At 42.6% G+C, this 15301-nt stretch overlaps 1 protein-coding gene across 3 annotated transcripts; it reads right to left on the reverse strand.

Annotated features, from left to right (window-relative positions):
• Positions 1-287: 287 nt before the first annotated feature.
• Positions 288-14067, reverse strand: LOC101479413 (uncharacterized). Of its 3 annotated transcripts, XM_076875789.1 has the most exons (13): positions 13315-14067; positions 12032-12229; positions 11573-11950; positions 11012-11362; positions 10552-10926; positions 9800-10002; positions 9179-9280; positions 5294-5386; positions 4770-4880; positions 4400-4523; positions 3943-4188; positions 3652-3855; positions 288-417 (listed from the first exon to the last, which is right to left on the reverse strand). In XM_076875789.1, exons 1-13 carry the CDS (start codon positions 13757-13759, stop codon positions 356-358), a joined length of 2892 nt encoding a protein of 963 aa, XP_076731904.1. In that variant the 5' UTR covers positions 13760-14067; the 3' UTR covers positions 288-355. The 3 variants fall into 3 exon arrangements, with proteins under 3 accessions (XP_076731904.1, XP_023009075.1, XP_014265078.1); XM_023153307.3 differs by lacking the exon at positions 288-417 and having other exon boundaries at positions 2005-3855; positions 10552-10923; positions 13315-14066; XM_014409592.3 differs by lacking the exon at positions 288-417 and having other exon boundaries at positions 2005-3855; positions 13315-14065.
• Positions 14068-15301: the final 1234 nt, after the last annotated feature.

Genomic DNA, 15301 nt, shown 5'->3' on the forward strand with positions numbered 1-15301 from the left:
TAAAAAGTGACTGTGTTAGTGTGGTGTTGTAATCAATCTTTATGTGATTCTCAATAAAAAGGCAAGACTCTTAACACAGTGATCTGTTTTCCACGTGTCCTATGCTTGTCGTATTTTTCTGACTACATTAGGCCACATATGTCCCTCCATTCATTCATCCACTGAGCTCCATTCAGCTGTGGGCTCTCTTTCAAACAAGGTCAAGTCATTACAACATATGATCTGAATGACTAAGAACCCGGAACAATCCTACATAGTCATATAGATGTCAACAGCAGCACACTTACCACGTGATTGGCTCTCTGAGTCAGTGTGGTTTGTTCTGTAAGATTCTGTCTAGAGGGGGGTTTCCATCTTATGAGGTCTCGGGGTCAGACAAGTGGTGAGCGGTTCTCCGCTGATCGCCCTCTGTGGCAGCTTGGAAGTAAGAGGTTGAGGTCAGCGGCAGTGAGGGGTGAATACTGTGTGGTCTACAGGATGGAAACAGTGTTGAGAGAGCTTTGGTATTGCAACTTTCCCAGTCATTATATGAGTCTTGGACTTTGAAATTGGAAACTTGAATTCCTGCCTTTTGGGTACATTTAGGTACAAAAAAAAGAAGCAAATATCTTGGGTCTATAGTGTGACTGCAATTTCTTCTGTGCAATAAGCTGGCTGATTAAGAGTTCTTATATTTGCGTGGACAGTGTATGTTGGCTTAGCTAAATCAGACAGTCATTCCTCATCTTAGCAATGAGAAGGCCCCAGAAGCTGAGCAACCCAATCTCCCATGGCATCTTGCTTCTCAGCAAGCTCACCTTGCCTATAAACTCGGGGTTTCTCTTGTTTTAGTAAGTGAAAACAGGGGGACAAAACTGAGGAGCAAATGCAGGCATAATTCAAGAGTCGCAGAATGTCGGCCCAGACGATCCTCTCCCTCTCAAAGCAGGACAAAATGTCTCTATTAGAGACGGAGGCAAAACAAACTTATTTTTATTGACTTTAAATATCTCTGCCAATATTCCAAAGATAAAAGGATTTTATAATTTCCCACCCTCTTACCATGCTGAGCTCTTCTCAGTCACTCTTTTGTTCAGCATTAGCTGATAAAAGTGGGCAGTGCACTTCTCTCCATTGCAAGACACTTTCATGTGGTATCCCGCAATCCTTTATCAAAGGCAGAGCAGATAGGCTGTTGGTTTATTGACTGAATATCATCTAGTGGGTCAAAGTGTTATTTCCATCAGCCAGTGATAGCTGGAGGTCAAAGGTAAACTTGATGTTTAGCAGTCTGGGAGACCAACACTTCTGGTTTCAAACCTCCTGGTGATCAGTTAATCAATTAACAGCACCTGGCTGCTACTTACCCTCTTAATTCCTGTGGAAGCAGTAAAGGTGTACCTATTAATTATTTATACTGCATTTAACGCCCATCTACTTGAAATTATATCAAGAAATATTAAATATATGGTTGCTTTTTGGTTTGAGTTCTTGCGTAAACAACATTGATCATACAAACTACACTTACCATGGTTATGTTAAGTATGACATGTATTTGTGTGTCTGTCTTTATGTAATGGTCGTGTAGCCCAGTTTCTAGAAATAAGCAGAATGCGTAGGAGGTGCCAGGTGCTGTCAGGTGTCAATTTCACACCAAATTTCACACCCTGCTCAACATTTTCTAAAGACCACACAGGTAAATAAAAATAAACAGTCTTATAAATCTGTAAGCAAAACAGTTCCTTTTTGAATTATGCTCATCAACACTGGAACTATTTTACTAATATCACAGCTCACTGAGTGGCTGTATGAGAAGAGCTTTCTGAAAACGAATCCTCATACCGACTACAACATAAACTACACAGCACCAGTCCTGGTGTCTCAGTGTCTCACTGATCCTCTTAAAAGCACTAAAGAAAGGGAAAATTGTTGTGATGCAATTTTCATGGCAGGAAATAAGCACAAGTGGAAAACAGGCCTCTGAAATAAATCATTTGGAGACCTAAGAGTCACATATGTTTCACATTTTTCAAACTGCTAAAATTTATTAATGTTTTTATTATACAGATTAATGTTTCAGAACGACATTTGGTTGTGCATTGTGAATTTCTTTGTGTCTTGTTTTCCTTTGAAAACATGTTGATGAGACAAAGAGAAGCAGCGGATCAGACGTTGAACCAGAGATCAAGAACATCTGTGGAGAATCTTGATTTAGATATTAGATAGTTGACTATTTAGAGATTTTGTTCTTATAATTTGGCTGAACTTACCTTCTGATAACTATACACTTATGAACCCAAATAAAATTGAGATTTAAAATTTTGTTATTTGATTTTTACTCAAAGTAGCAACAGCTACTTTTCATTAACAAATAACTTCAGTTTGTAGCTCACACAAACTTTTAAAGTTACCTGTGTGCTAACTGGACTGTTTATGGAATATTAGCTTTACATAGTTTTCAAAAACATTTGCCTAAAACCCAACAGCTCCCCAGTTTGAGACCAGGAGGAGACACAAAATGTGCCCTCTGTATTACAGAAGTAGCCGAAAGAAACACAGAGTTACATCGTTTCCAACAATTAAGCTGGTTCTTTAAGCAATAGTGGAGTTATATAAGTGAATGAGAACTTTTAAACTCAACTGCTGAAACTAAAATATTTTACACTGCCATTTTTTTAAAGGAGACCTATTATGCTCATTTTAAGCTCCATATTTTTTATCATAGATACTGTTAGAGCAGCTTTGAATGACTTGTAGTTGAAAATATACGTTATATATCTCTGTGCAGCCTCTTAGTTTAGTCACTGTTAGCTCTCTGTTGGCTCCTCTGACTGTTTGCCCCTTGTGGGTTTGCTCTAAATGACATCATAAAGATCCAAGAGAGGAAAAAAAAACCCATTGGTGCAAGCCAAGCATTTATAGCAGTCTAAAGCCTGAGGTTTTGGCTTCTTTGTCTGTTTGAACGCTGACCTCACAACTTGAAAATTTGGACAGAAAATAAGTGGTAGCATAATAGGTCCCCTTTAAATCATTTGTGAGTCTCAGCATGTGTTTTGAAAGTTTCCTCTTGCCGGAATATTTTACCACACTTCAAACACTGGAAAGACTTTTTGCTTGAGTGTATCACCAGGTGTCTTTTCTGTGCTCTCAAAGTGCGGAAGGACTTCGGACACAGCGAGCACCTATAAGGACTCTCCCCCGTGTGCTGGCGGGTGTGAACAGTCAGCAGGCACTTTGCGATGAAGCCTTTCCCGCAGTGTTTGCACGTGTACGGCCGCTCGCCTGTGTGAAACCTCATGTGAAGCCTCAGCTCCCCAGAGGACAGAAAAGCCTTCCCGCACTCGGTACACAGATAGTTCTTTTCCCCTCGGTGCATGCGCATGTGTCTCGACAGATGCTGGATTGATGTTTTTCCGCATATGGGACATTTGTATCGGCGGTCTCCAGTGTGTATACGGACGTGCAGAGCAAGGATATTTGAAGACCTAAAGCCTTGACCACAGTACGAACACAGATATGGAGTCTCGCCTGTGTGAATCCGACGGTGCACTGTCAGCGACCACTTGGAGGAGTACTTCTTGTCACACTTGTCACAGTGGAATGGAAGAGTGTGTGTTTTAATGTGGCTGGTTAGGGCTGATACATCCTTAAAGACCTTCCCGCAATACTCACAAGTGTCCGTTATCCTCCTCATCTTAGGAGTGAACGTTTGATCTTTGACTCTCTGAAAGACGCAGTCTTTCCCAGGATCTGTGATGGGATTAGATTCCTGGATCAGATGCTCTTCTCTGATGTGCCTGAGAAGTCCTGACACATGGCTGTCAGAGTAGGGACACAGAGAGCAGGTCTGCAGCTGCAAAGGTGCACAATTTAAATCTGAAAATGGGAAGATAATGAGGACTCATAAGAATGTGGAAATTCAATGGAAAACAGTTATTCTCAAAGGCGTCAGTGCTTGCATACCTGAGCAGTATGAAGATGCCATGCCATCGCTTTGTTCATGTTTTAACTTTAGGCCTTTAATTTCTTTCTCACAGCCCTTCACAGGTGCTTTGCAATCAGCTGGCTCTTCAGCCTCGCTGTAATCAGACTGTCTTTCATCTTTGCTGCTTGAAAGCTCATCCAGTTGTGCTGAAACATGCTGGAAGTTTCCTTTGGGATTAAACAACAGCTTTGGCAAAAACATATTCTCGTCAGCCTGAGAACAGCCTATGAGAGACAGAAAAACTCACATTAAATACTGATGTGCAGCCTTCCTAATACAAGTTTTGTTGTATTCCAATAGATTTAACTTCTGAATAGTTTTATTTCCAGGCTGAAAATTTAAAACTTGAGTTAATTTTGAAGCTTATTTACTTATCAACAGTTTAGCAAGCCCAGTCAGCTGATCATATTTTAACCAGGGTAGTAACCTATTCACATTTGCTTCCGTTTCCTGACTGTTGCTGATGGAAGTTCAGTAGCGCCTTCAGCTGATCAGGTTCCAGAATAAGCCGTGCACATTCTTCTGTGACAGAGGGAGCGGAGCTGAGCCACTGTGCAGTCTGTGAAAGGTTTGCAAAACACTTCATGAGAATGCGGTGCTGTCCCGTATTCAGTAAGTGAAAATAAAATAAAAAAATTAATTAATTAATTAATTAAAAAAAAAAAAGAGAGAATGCGGTGCACAATCAACAGAATAAAGCATGCTGACACATCGCTGATCAATTTGTATTCAGTAGTTTGCTTAAGGTCATGGAGCACTACAGTGTGTGTGTATTGATATGAAAGACCACACATTTAAACCTTACCTGTCTAATATCAGGGATTGGTAAGAGATTATCCAGCCTGGAGATGAATTTCCACACCAAAGCTTGCAATGTGACATCATACTGTTTGCCATAGTATATGGAGAAGACCTCCTAGAACAAATGGGAAAAAGGTCATTTCATCTCACTTTACCAAATTTGAAACAACTCTCCAACTCAGATTTGTCCAGTGGATAAACCCTTCTTCACAGGAATTTTGCAAAATGTCTGGATAATCCAGTTAATCAAGATAATCTAGTTTTCTAGTTAAAAAAAACATCATTCTTCCATAATGATAGCAAGGACTGGAAATCTTTGTGTAATTCCTATTAAGACGTGTATCTTTGTCCTGGATGTTTTTCATGAAAGTCTGAGATGGTAAAGTGGAAAGAATTGAACTAACAAACTGAAACATGAACTTGTTGCAAAAACTGAAATGGAAAAAATAGTTGAGCTCTTTCTTCTCAAATAAAGTTCACTCATTACATATTTTTCAATTATGATAACTGTGTTACTGTGCGTCTCACCTTATAAAACCTCTGTCTCTCCTCTGGGTCCTCCAGTATGGCATGAACAACCTCCACAAAGTTGGACTTTGAATTTTCCAACTCGGTGGCATCCTGTCAAATGGTGTCAAAGACAAACATGTTTAACATGTATATGCTGGGTTCTTTAAACATAAAAAATTGTAATCATTTGATAATTGATAATGGAGTGTGAGAAATGTGCTGAGATCTGGTCAATGTGTATTATAGCTGAAGGACACAGCCCACAGTCTCAGGATTAAACATTTGGAGGCTACTTTTAATTTGTACAGAAATATTAAATAAACAGAGTTTTCAATTTGAATATGTGAAAGTAAACTAGGATTTTAAAAAACAAACAAACATCAAAAGAGTTTATTCAAAGCTCAAAAGCTCAGTGAAACATCAGTAATAAATATGCTATGAAAAAAGCAGGGAAAAAAATCAAAGAAGCTCAGCATAACTGAACAAACATGGGACCAACGCTGATCTTAAATCGGAAAGGCATGTTCAGTGTCTCAGGCGAAGTATAGACTAGCCCTACTTTTTAAATGTTCAAGGGGGTTAAGGAAGGAATGTTACTTAATTTGAGCAGGCAAAGAGCAAAGATGCAAAATAGGGGTGCAAAGACTGAATGAATGCATGTTATACACATGTTAATTTACCATTTGATAACAACGGGGCATCCATTTAATGACCACTGTGCTTGCAAAATGGGAAATCGAAATAACTAATGCGACTACTTCTTTGTTGTTTGCTTATTTTCATATTTCACTAAGGTCAGTTGAGAAACACGATTGTTTCTGATTTAAAAAACATGTTGCTCAAAGTTACTAAAAGCTCAAGGCTTTCAGAAAAGAGCTGGAAGCCAACCTAATTTCATCATTTGTGCTAAATTCTTTGGTAAAGACGTTTTTAAAAGTCTGAAAGAACATAAAATCAAATCAAATCAAATCACTTTTTATTGTCACATCACATGTGCAGGCACACTGGCACAGCACATGCGAGTGAAATTCTTGTGTGCGAGCCCCACAAGCAACAGAGATGTGCAAACACAACAACACAAACGAGCAAAATACAAGAATGGCCAACCTGAAACTAATAAATATATGTACAATATATAATAGTGTATGCATTTCTGGATGTGTATACTAAATGTGTATACATCTCCACTGCATCTCCACTGCACTCCACTCAGCACTCACACACCTCACACACCTGGACAAAAAAGATTCATATGTTCGAATGCTGTTCATAGACTTCAGTTCAGCATTCAACACTATAATCCCCCAACAGCTCACTCAAAAACTGGTCCAGCTGGGGCTCAACACCTCACTGTGCAACTGGCTGTTGGATTTCCTCACCGGAAGACCTCAAGCAGTACGGGTCGGCAGTAATACATCCAGCACCATCATTTTAAACACGGGGGCCCCGCAGGGATGTGTGCTGAGCCCCCTCCTCTTCACTCTGCTGACCCATGACTGCACTCCATCACACAGCTCCAACCTCTTCATCAAGTTTGCGGACGACACAACGGTGGTGGGTCTCATTAGCAACAGGGATGAGACCGACTACAGAAGTGAGGTGAGACGCCTGGCCACGTGGTGTGCTGACAACAATCTCTCTCTGAATGTGGAGAAGACGAAGGAGATTGTTGTGGACTTCAGGAGAATGCACACCCAACATGCTCCTCTGACCATTGACGGAGCGTCTGTGGAGAGAGTGAGCAGCACCAAGTTCTTGGGTGTGCACATCACAGAGGACCTCTCCTGGACGTACAACACCACAGCACTGGCCAAGAAATCACAGCAGCGTCTCTTCTTTCTCCGCAAACTAAGAAGAGCAGGAGCTCCAGCCCCCATCATGTACACTTTCTACAGAGGCACCATCGAGAGCATCCTGTCGAGCTGCATCACTGTGTGGTTTGGAGCCTGCAATGCGTCCTGCCATAGAACCCTCCAACGCATAGTGAGAGCTGCAGAGAGGATCATTGGTGTCTCTCTCCCCTCCCTCCAGGACATTTACAGCACCCGTCTCACTAAAAAAGCCCTTTGCATAGCGGCTGATCCCACGCACCCAATGCAAAGCTTCTTCAAGCTGCTGCCGTCAGGGAGGAGACTGCGGAGTCTCCAGGGCAGGACCAGCAGACTGAAGGACAGCTTCATCCATCAGGCTGTCAGGAAGCTAAACTCCCTCCCGATTCTGCCCCCCTCTCCCCTCTTCTCCACCACGGTCTCACTGAACTCTGTCACACACACACACACACTCACTCTCTGACGCACTCACTGGCCTGCTCCAGTCACTTTGTGGAGCATTGGACTGCCATTACCTCATAAGACTTTGCTGTTACACTATCTCTTACCGTACACTACTAAATCTCCATTGCACTATTTGCCTATTTTGCACCACTATGCCCTCTTACTTGAATATTGTATATTGTATATTGCATAGCTTTTTTTTGTTATACGTAAAATTGTATTGTATTTATTTAAATTTTTACTTTTTAATTATTTTATTTGCATTTTTCTAATCACTAGGGTTTGAGAGTAACGCAATTTCTATTCTGTGTATGTCCTGTACATGTGGCAGAATTGACAAATAAAGGTGACTTGACTTGACTTGACTAAATATTTTCCTACGTGTGTGTGTGTGTGTGTGTATACACATTTTTACAAATTAAATAGTAAAAAAATAAAATAAAATAATAATAATAATAATAAAATATATAAAATATACAGAGTTGAATATGTGCAAAACAAGTGGCATTTATATACAGTGTGGAGTGCATAATGTTGAAGTTCCAGTAGTGAAGCTGAGGTGTCTATGACGTGTTCAGCAGTCTGATGGCCTGATGGAAAAAGCTGTCTCTCAGTCTGCTGGTACGGGACCGGATGCTGCAGAACCTCCTTCCTGATGGAAGCAGTCTGAACAGTTTATGGCTGGGGTGACTGGAGTCCTTGATGATCCTCCCCGCTTTCCTCAGGCAGCGCTTCCTGTAGATGTCTTGGAGGGAGGGAAGCTCACCTCCAATTATCCGTTCAGAGCACCGCACTACTCGCTGGAGAGCTTTGCAGTTGTAGGCGGTGCTGTTGCCATACCAGGTGGTGATGCATCCAGTGAGGATGCTCTCAATGGCACAGTGATAGAAGGTCCTGAGGATGCGGGGGCTCATGCCGAATCTTTTCAGTCTCCTGAGAAAGAAGAGGCGCTGCTGGGCCTTCTTCACTGTTTTGTTTGTGTGTACTGACCACGTAAGATCCTCAGCCAGGTGTACTCCAAGGAACCGGAAGCTGCTCACTCTCTCCACAGCAGCGCCGTTGATGGTGATGGGGGTGTGTACTTCTCTGCACCTCCGGAAGTCCACTATCAACTCCTTTGTCTTTGCGACGTTGAGGGTGAGATGGTTGTCTTGACACCAGTGGGTCAGGGCGCTGACCTCCTCCCTGTAAGCCGTCTCATCACCGTTGGTGATAAGACCCATCACTGTAGTGTCGTCCGCAAACTTCACAATGATGTTGGAGCTGTTAGTGGCTGTGCAGTCGTAGGTGTAGAGTGAGTACAGGAGAGGGCTCAGTACACACCCCTGTGGAGCACCAGTGTTCAGTGTGATGGGGGATGAGGTGATGCTGCCCAGTCTGACCACCTGGCGTCTGTCAGACAGGAAGCTAAGGATCCAGCTGCAGAGGGAGCTGCTCAGTCCTAGATCCTGCAGTTTCCTGTCCAGCTTCGAGGGAACGATGGTATTGAATGCTGAGCTGTAATCTACAAACAGCATCCTCACATACGTGTCTCTCTTCTCCAGGTGTGACAGGGCAGTGTGTAGTGTCAGGGCTATGGCATCATCAGTGGAAAATGTATACAGAGTGAAACTGTACCCGAGAAACCTACCTCCTGTTCACAGCTTAAGGTGAGGTCTCGGATGACATTCAGGTGGGGCTGGATATTCAGCAGGTCAGTCGTGTTCTCGTTGAGACACAACTCCAGCACAAGCTGAAAGAGACATTTTCAAATGCTAATTAATGATCTACACTATCCATCCATCCATCCATTCGCTTCCGCTTATCCTTTTCAGGGTCGCGGGGGGTGCTGGAGCCTATCCCAGCTGTCATAGGGCGAAAGGCGGGGTACACCCTGGACAGGTCGCCAGTCTGTTGCAGGGCTAACACATAGGGACAGACAACCATTCACACTCACATTCACTCGCACATTCACACCTAGTGACAATTTGGATTAATCAATTAACCTATCCCCACAAGCTGCATGTCTTTGGACGGTGGGAGGAAGCCGGAGTACCCGGAGAGAACCCACGCAAACACGGGGAGAACATGCAAACTCCACACAGAAAGACCCCGGCCTGATGGTGGAATTGAACTCAGGACCTTCTTGCTGTGCGGCAACAGTGCTAACCACCGTGCCACCGTGCTGCCCTTGATCTACACTAATTAAGTATTTTTCCCCTTAGTTTGTTGTTGAATATTCATAAAATATACTCTAATGTGGGCCTCTCACCCTGGCTCTCAGTCTGAGTAGGAGTTGCACTCTCTCTCTGGTTGTCAGCAGCTCTGGAGCCACCTCCGTCACTAACTTCACCAGCTCCTCCACCTTTCTGTACTGCGCCACATTACAACACTGAACCACCTGCCAGGCAAAGGCGCACATCAGTCGCAGAGTTGGAATGAGGAGGCACAACGAGGAGACGGACAAACGGCAACCTGCAGAGAGAATAAGAAAGACTGAAAAATCTAAATTAACAAACAAACGAAATTGGCATATTTAATTATCAAGCTATTATTTTGTGTCTGTAAAGTCTAAAAAGAGCATGTTTTAAATTGCAGGAAGTGAAAGCGGAGTTAGTGGATTGAGAAAAGGTTAGTTGATGTGTATGAAAGCAGGGGGGGGCTTTGAGATTTGCTCCCTGGCTTGTTTTTAATTATTACCGTGTTACAACAAGGTTGTTTGGAATTCACAGGATGAATGCTTTGCAGGAATGCAGCGTTGAGTTTCTATTCATGGATCCTGCATAGTTTAGGTGGAGCTGATCTTGCTTAAGAGGTGTCTTCAGTTGTGGAAGGTCATTTAATCCGTAAACAATTAATTGTAAAAATAACACAAATATTTGATCGTACTGTAACTCACTTTACTGAAAGCTACAGCAAATTTAGTCATCTTGGCTGCGATAATCCCTTCCACACAGAGACCCACATCCCATCATGTTTACTGCAGCTGCCACTGTAAAGTGAATAAACAGGAGCTCATTTTACCCTCCGCTGTGTCAGGTAGGCTCTGCTGTGATGTCTGCAGAGATGCACGCTGTGAATCTCTGACTGGTTTAGTTTCAGTCTCTGTCTTGCTGCGACTGAGGACTTTATCCATGATGGCAAACCATCTGCTTTTTTGCTTTTCCGGGTCTTCCTGTGCCTTGATCCTTCTGTACTTTTGTGTCAGGAGTGCTATTTTCGACCTGCATTGACTCGTGGTCTTATCAAAACCCTGAGTGGCGAGCTCGGAGCTCAGCTGAGCAAAGGCTCTCTCGTTTCTCGGATTTGATCGAAGCTGCTCCTGGATGCTTTCCTCTGCCCATCGACTGAGCAGAACTCTGACTTCGTCTGGTGTCCAAACAGCCCGCAATTTATCTGCTGGAATCAAAAAAAGAATATAGCAACAGATCAGCAAATTTTTTTCTGCACAAAACTATTTATTATTACGTTTTAAACAACTTACCATCCACGTGCTCATGTTCTGTTGATTTAGGCTTTTTCTGCACAACGCATAAATTCACCTCTTTCAAAGTTGCTCCATCAGCGTCAAAAACACTATCCAAAATAGCAAACCAGTCGCCTTTAACAACTCCATATGGCTCCATGTGCTTAATTTTTTTGTACTCCTCTTTAAGCTCATTCACTTTGACGCTGCACTGACGTGGTGTCTTGTTAAACCCCACCAGTGATAGCTCACTGCTGAGGTACGTGAAAACCTGATCGCTCGCTGCGGTGAGAAGCTGTTTCTGAATGTTTGGTTGTGCCCAAAGTGTCACCAGCACTTGGACTTCATCAGGCAACCACAGCGTTTCATCTGAAAATGCACAGAAATTTAAGAATAAAAAAAAGTGCATGAATTATGACTTATGTTTACCTAAGAAACACAAAAATATTATTTATTATAGAATTAAAAGTAATCAATTTGAGAGATAACTTGTCAAAACCACAGTTATGAGGACACAGTTAGGTCAATAACTACTCTTAATGGTAGGAGTTATTTCATAGTAGTTTATTTCCAACTTACCATCTGTATCCACATCCAGGGCAACGGCCTGTACAGCTAGGGAGTGCACTGTAGAGGAATTCTGCACTGTCTGTGAACGCTTTGCTGTGAGAGCCTGGGAACTGAGGACTTCATCCATAATGGCAAACCACACACTGCTGCTTCCACCCCTGTATTGGCCGTTCTTGATCCTCTTGTACTCCTGCTTTAGCTTTTTGATCTTCTCCCTGCATTTCTTTGGTGCTTTGTTAAAACCGAGCAAGGCCAGTTTGGAACTGAGACAAGTGTAAACTTTATTATTTCTCACGTTGAGGAGAAGCTCCCGTTGAACCTCGGGGTTTGCCCAAAGCGTCAGCAATGCTTGGACCTCTTTACTCGACCAACAACACAAGGGGGTGTCTGTGAAAGTAACAGAAAATTATTTATTCAAGCCGTAAAGCAGCCTTACTTGTAAATATGTTTGGCTTGATAACTACTTGCCTTTGATTGACGTTTGTACAGCAGTGGAGGTGACTGGATTGCTTGTAGAAGGACCATCAAATTCATGAAGCTGAACAGAATAGAAAGAAGATACTTGTGGAATCCCTGCAGGACAAGCTTTTGGTCTGGGCAGAGTGAGTTGCAGTGAATGGGTGGATGTCGTACAGCTTTCTGGAGTGTCTGTTACAGCGGGTGGACCTTAAAGAGACAAATAACTAATTAAAATTGGCAAAACTGGGAAGTTAATGTGTTATTCAGTACTGTCCAAAAGTCTTGAGCCACCCTCAGTTTCTTCGTTTTTCTATGTAAGTGCCTTCTCTCTCAAATTCACGCACATTCATAGTCCGATGGATGCATCGGAGAGCAACTTGGGGTTACTCCAAAGACATTTGGCATGCAGACTGAGGATTGATCATTAGAAAGAGTAGTAGCTCTACCTCATGAGCTACAGGCACCCCATATAAGGCATAACAGAGTTTGTACAGTTCTAAGGTGCTTGAAAGTCAATATTTGATATGACCATCTTTATGGGTGATCGTGGCTCAAGAGTTGGGAGTTCGCCTTGTAATCGGAAGGTTGCCGGTTCGAGCCCCGGCTTGGACAGTCTCGGTCGTTGTGTCCTTGGGCAAGACACTTCACCCGTTGCCTACTGGTGGTGGTCAGAGGGCCCGGTGGCGCCAGTGTCCGGCAGCCTCGCCTCTGTCAGTGCGCCCCAGGGTGGCTGTGGCTACAATGTAGCTTACCATCACCAGTGTGTGAATGTGTGTGTGAATGGGTGGATGACTGGATATGTAAAGCGCTTTGGGGTCCTTAGGGACTAGTAAAGCGCTATATAAATACAGGCCATTTACCATTCCTCAACACACCTTTTACTCTCTTATGCAAGCCTTCTTTTGGAAATTAAATGAAGAAAAAAACTTTTCCTCTGAATATGGTCAGGTCTGGATTTAAAATAAGTGAAAAAGCAGCCAGTGCCCAGAGAAAAAGTTCAGAAAACCTGGAAAACTGTTGCTAAAGACCACTTTTTAAAAAAAATTAAGAGGTGAGGAGTGACTCAAGCCTTTTGCACAGTAATGAGCAGCAAAAACATTAAACAGAAACTATAACAAAACAGCTTGCATCAAGTTCAACAGCTCAGTATACTAAAATACAATATAACATACAAAAACAAACTAAACAGACAGTAAAATAGAGAAGAGAAGCAAGAATCCATATAAAATCTAACTGCTGTTAGTATTTGCTGTACTTTGCATCTGTATTTAATTTATTTCTCTCCAACTTACTTGCTTCCACATCAGGAACCATGACTTCCAGTACCACAGAAGACGGCCGCTCTCTGCTCTGTGTCCGGGCACTCTTGTCACCCATGATAGTGTCCATAGCATCATACCACCTGAAGGTCTTTGTGACTGCCTCACTCCTTTCACCGTGTCTCCTCGTGTTTCTGTATTCCTGTTTAAGTTTCTTTATCTTGGCTCTGCACTGTTTAGCAGAGCGGCTTATTCCCAGAGCAGCCAACCTCCCTGACATCTCCCTGTAAACGGTCTCGTTTCTGAAGGATTCCTCCAGGTCACGCTGGATTTTCTCCTCTGACCACACACCGATAAGCGCTTGGGTCTCTTCATTAGACCAGTGCACCAGCGGCTCCATGATCTCTCCTTTCTTGCAGTTCAGAAATCCAGAGCAACTAAGAGAAGCTGGAATGTTTTCACTTTTTTTTTTCAACATGGCGCTCCTTCCTCCTGTCGCCCAAATGACGTCACCTCATTGGAGCCAGTGAAGTGGAGCGTTGCCTAGATACGGCTCGGCTGAGGGCGGAGATAGTGGTTGATTACGGTTTGGCTCGTATAGCGGACCAGAGGCGTGCCATCCTGGGCCAGTGGAAATGCGCGGTTAGGTGCCACATTGGTGACAGAAACCGCCCCGTAGTTATGGACTGAACTGAGACCAGTGTTGCCAACTTAGCGACTTTGTCGCTATATTTAGCGACCTTTTTTCTAAAAAGCGACTAGCGACAAATCTGGCGACTTTTTCTGGTGTTATTGGAGACTTATTTATGACGACTTTTTGGCGTGAAAGCGCATATCGCTCTTACTCTCAATAAGCAGCGGGTGCTGCTGCGGTGGGCACCTCGCCCGTGCCAAAGCTCACAGGCCAAGGATAGTCCTCCCCCAGCGGCTATCAGGGCAGGAGATGTTCACACCTATGCGTCCAAACTGCAAATGAATCGCGCATGAGCGAAGCCGCTGCTCCCGCACTGACTGTAATGCAGTCAGTTCTTCTTTTACTATTATGTTGTTTTGTGGACCACAAGGTTTATAACTACTTATAAACACACACACACACAAGGTAACGCCACCAGAGTGCCTATTTCGGGTCACTTTTGCCGGTCCAAGCCCGGAAAAGGAGCAGGGTTGGAATTGTTACATTAAAAAAAAACAATAATTGCTAAAATAAATTTAATTTGTAGTTCTAAATAAATTATAAATGCATTTAAGACGTTTTTTTACTGACTTTATGTCTCTTCCACGATATTATTTCTCTCTCCAACAGGGTAGGTTACAATACATTAGCATGACCAATTATGCTAATTAGATGACGATGACGTCATTTAGCGACTTCTAGCGACTTCTAGGACAGCCAATAGTGATTTCCCTTACTGAGGAATTGGCAACACTGGACGGCACCGCGACAGGGCGTTTCCATGAAGTTAAAAAAGAGCAAGCGGCATCATTTTTCGGTTGGAAGTGGCACACTTAAAATCCGACGGTTTCTTTAGTTATGGTTCCGGCGATATATATAAATAAATAAAATAGGAGGACCTGTAAGCGGTTTTACCGTGCTGTCGTACAAATGGTTACAAGAAAGCGAGCTAGCTGTTCCTGGACCACTGTCTTTAATAGGAGGCTTACTATACAGTCACATAAAACTAGGTTTAAAACATTTTAACATGAATGGGAAACAGTTGCAGCAATTTATTGAAACATATGCAAACATACTTGGTAATATAATAATAATAAAAAAGCAAAAAAAGACTTCAGACACAGTCTGAACTATATATAGTATATTACACTAAGAATATAAAACAATACTGAAACTAATTAAAAAAATATACACTTAGTATAGTAGTTCAACACTACTAGTAAGAACTATAATAAATCTTCTGCCTGTATATTCAGATACACTAATAGAGGCATTTTTCTTTATTATAGTTATTTTGGTTTTTTTAAAGCATGTTGTTTACATACTAAAGCTATCTAAATTCAGGAC

The sequence above is a fragment of the Maylandia zebra genome, linkage group LG17, assembly GCF_041146795.1.
Source record: "Maylandia zebra isolate NMK-2024a linkage group LG17, Mzebra_GT3a, whole genome shotgun sequence".
NCBI classification, from domain to species: Eukaryota; Metazoa; Chordata; class Actinopteri; order Cichliformes; family Cichlidae; genus Maylandia; species Maylandia zebra.

Coding starts and splice junctions, on each gene's coding strand:
- LOC101479413 (XM_014409592.3), bottom strand. CDS start 13,759: ATGTTGAAAAAAAAAAGTGAAAACATTCCAGCTTCTCTTAGTTGCTCT. Junction 11,951..12,031: donor TGTACAAACGTCAATCAAAG/GCAAGTAGTTAT, acceptor TTACTTTCACAG/ACACCCCCTTGTGTTGTTGG. Junction 10,003..10,551: donor CCTACCTGACACAGCGGAGG/GTAAAATGAGCT, acceptor TTCTCTCTGCAG/GTTGCCGTTTGTCCGTCTCC.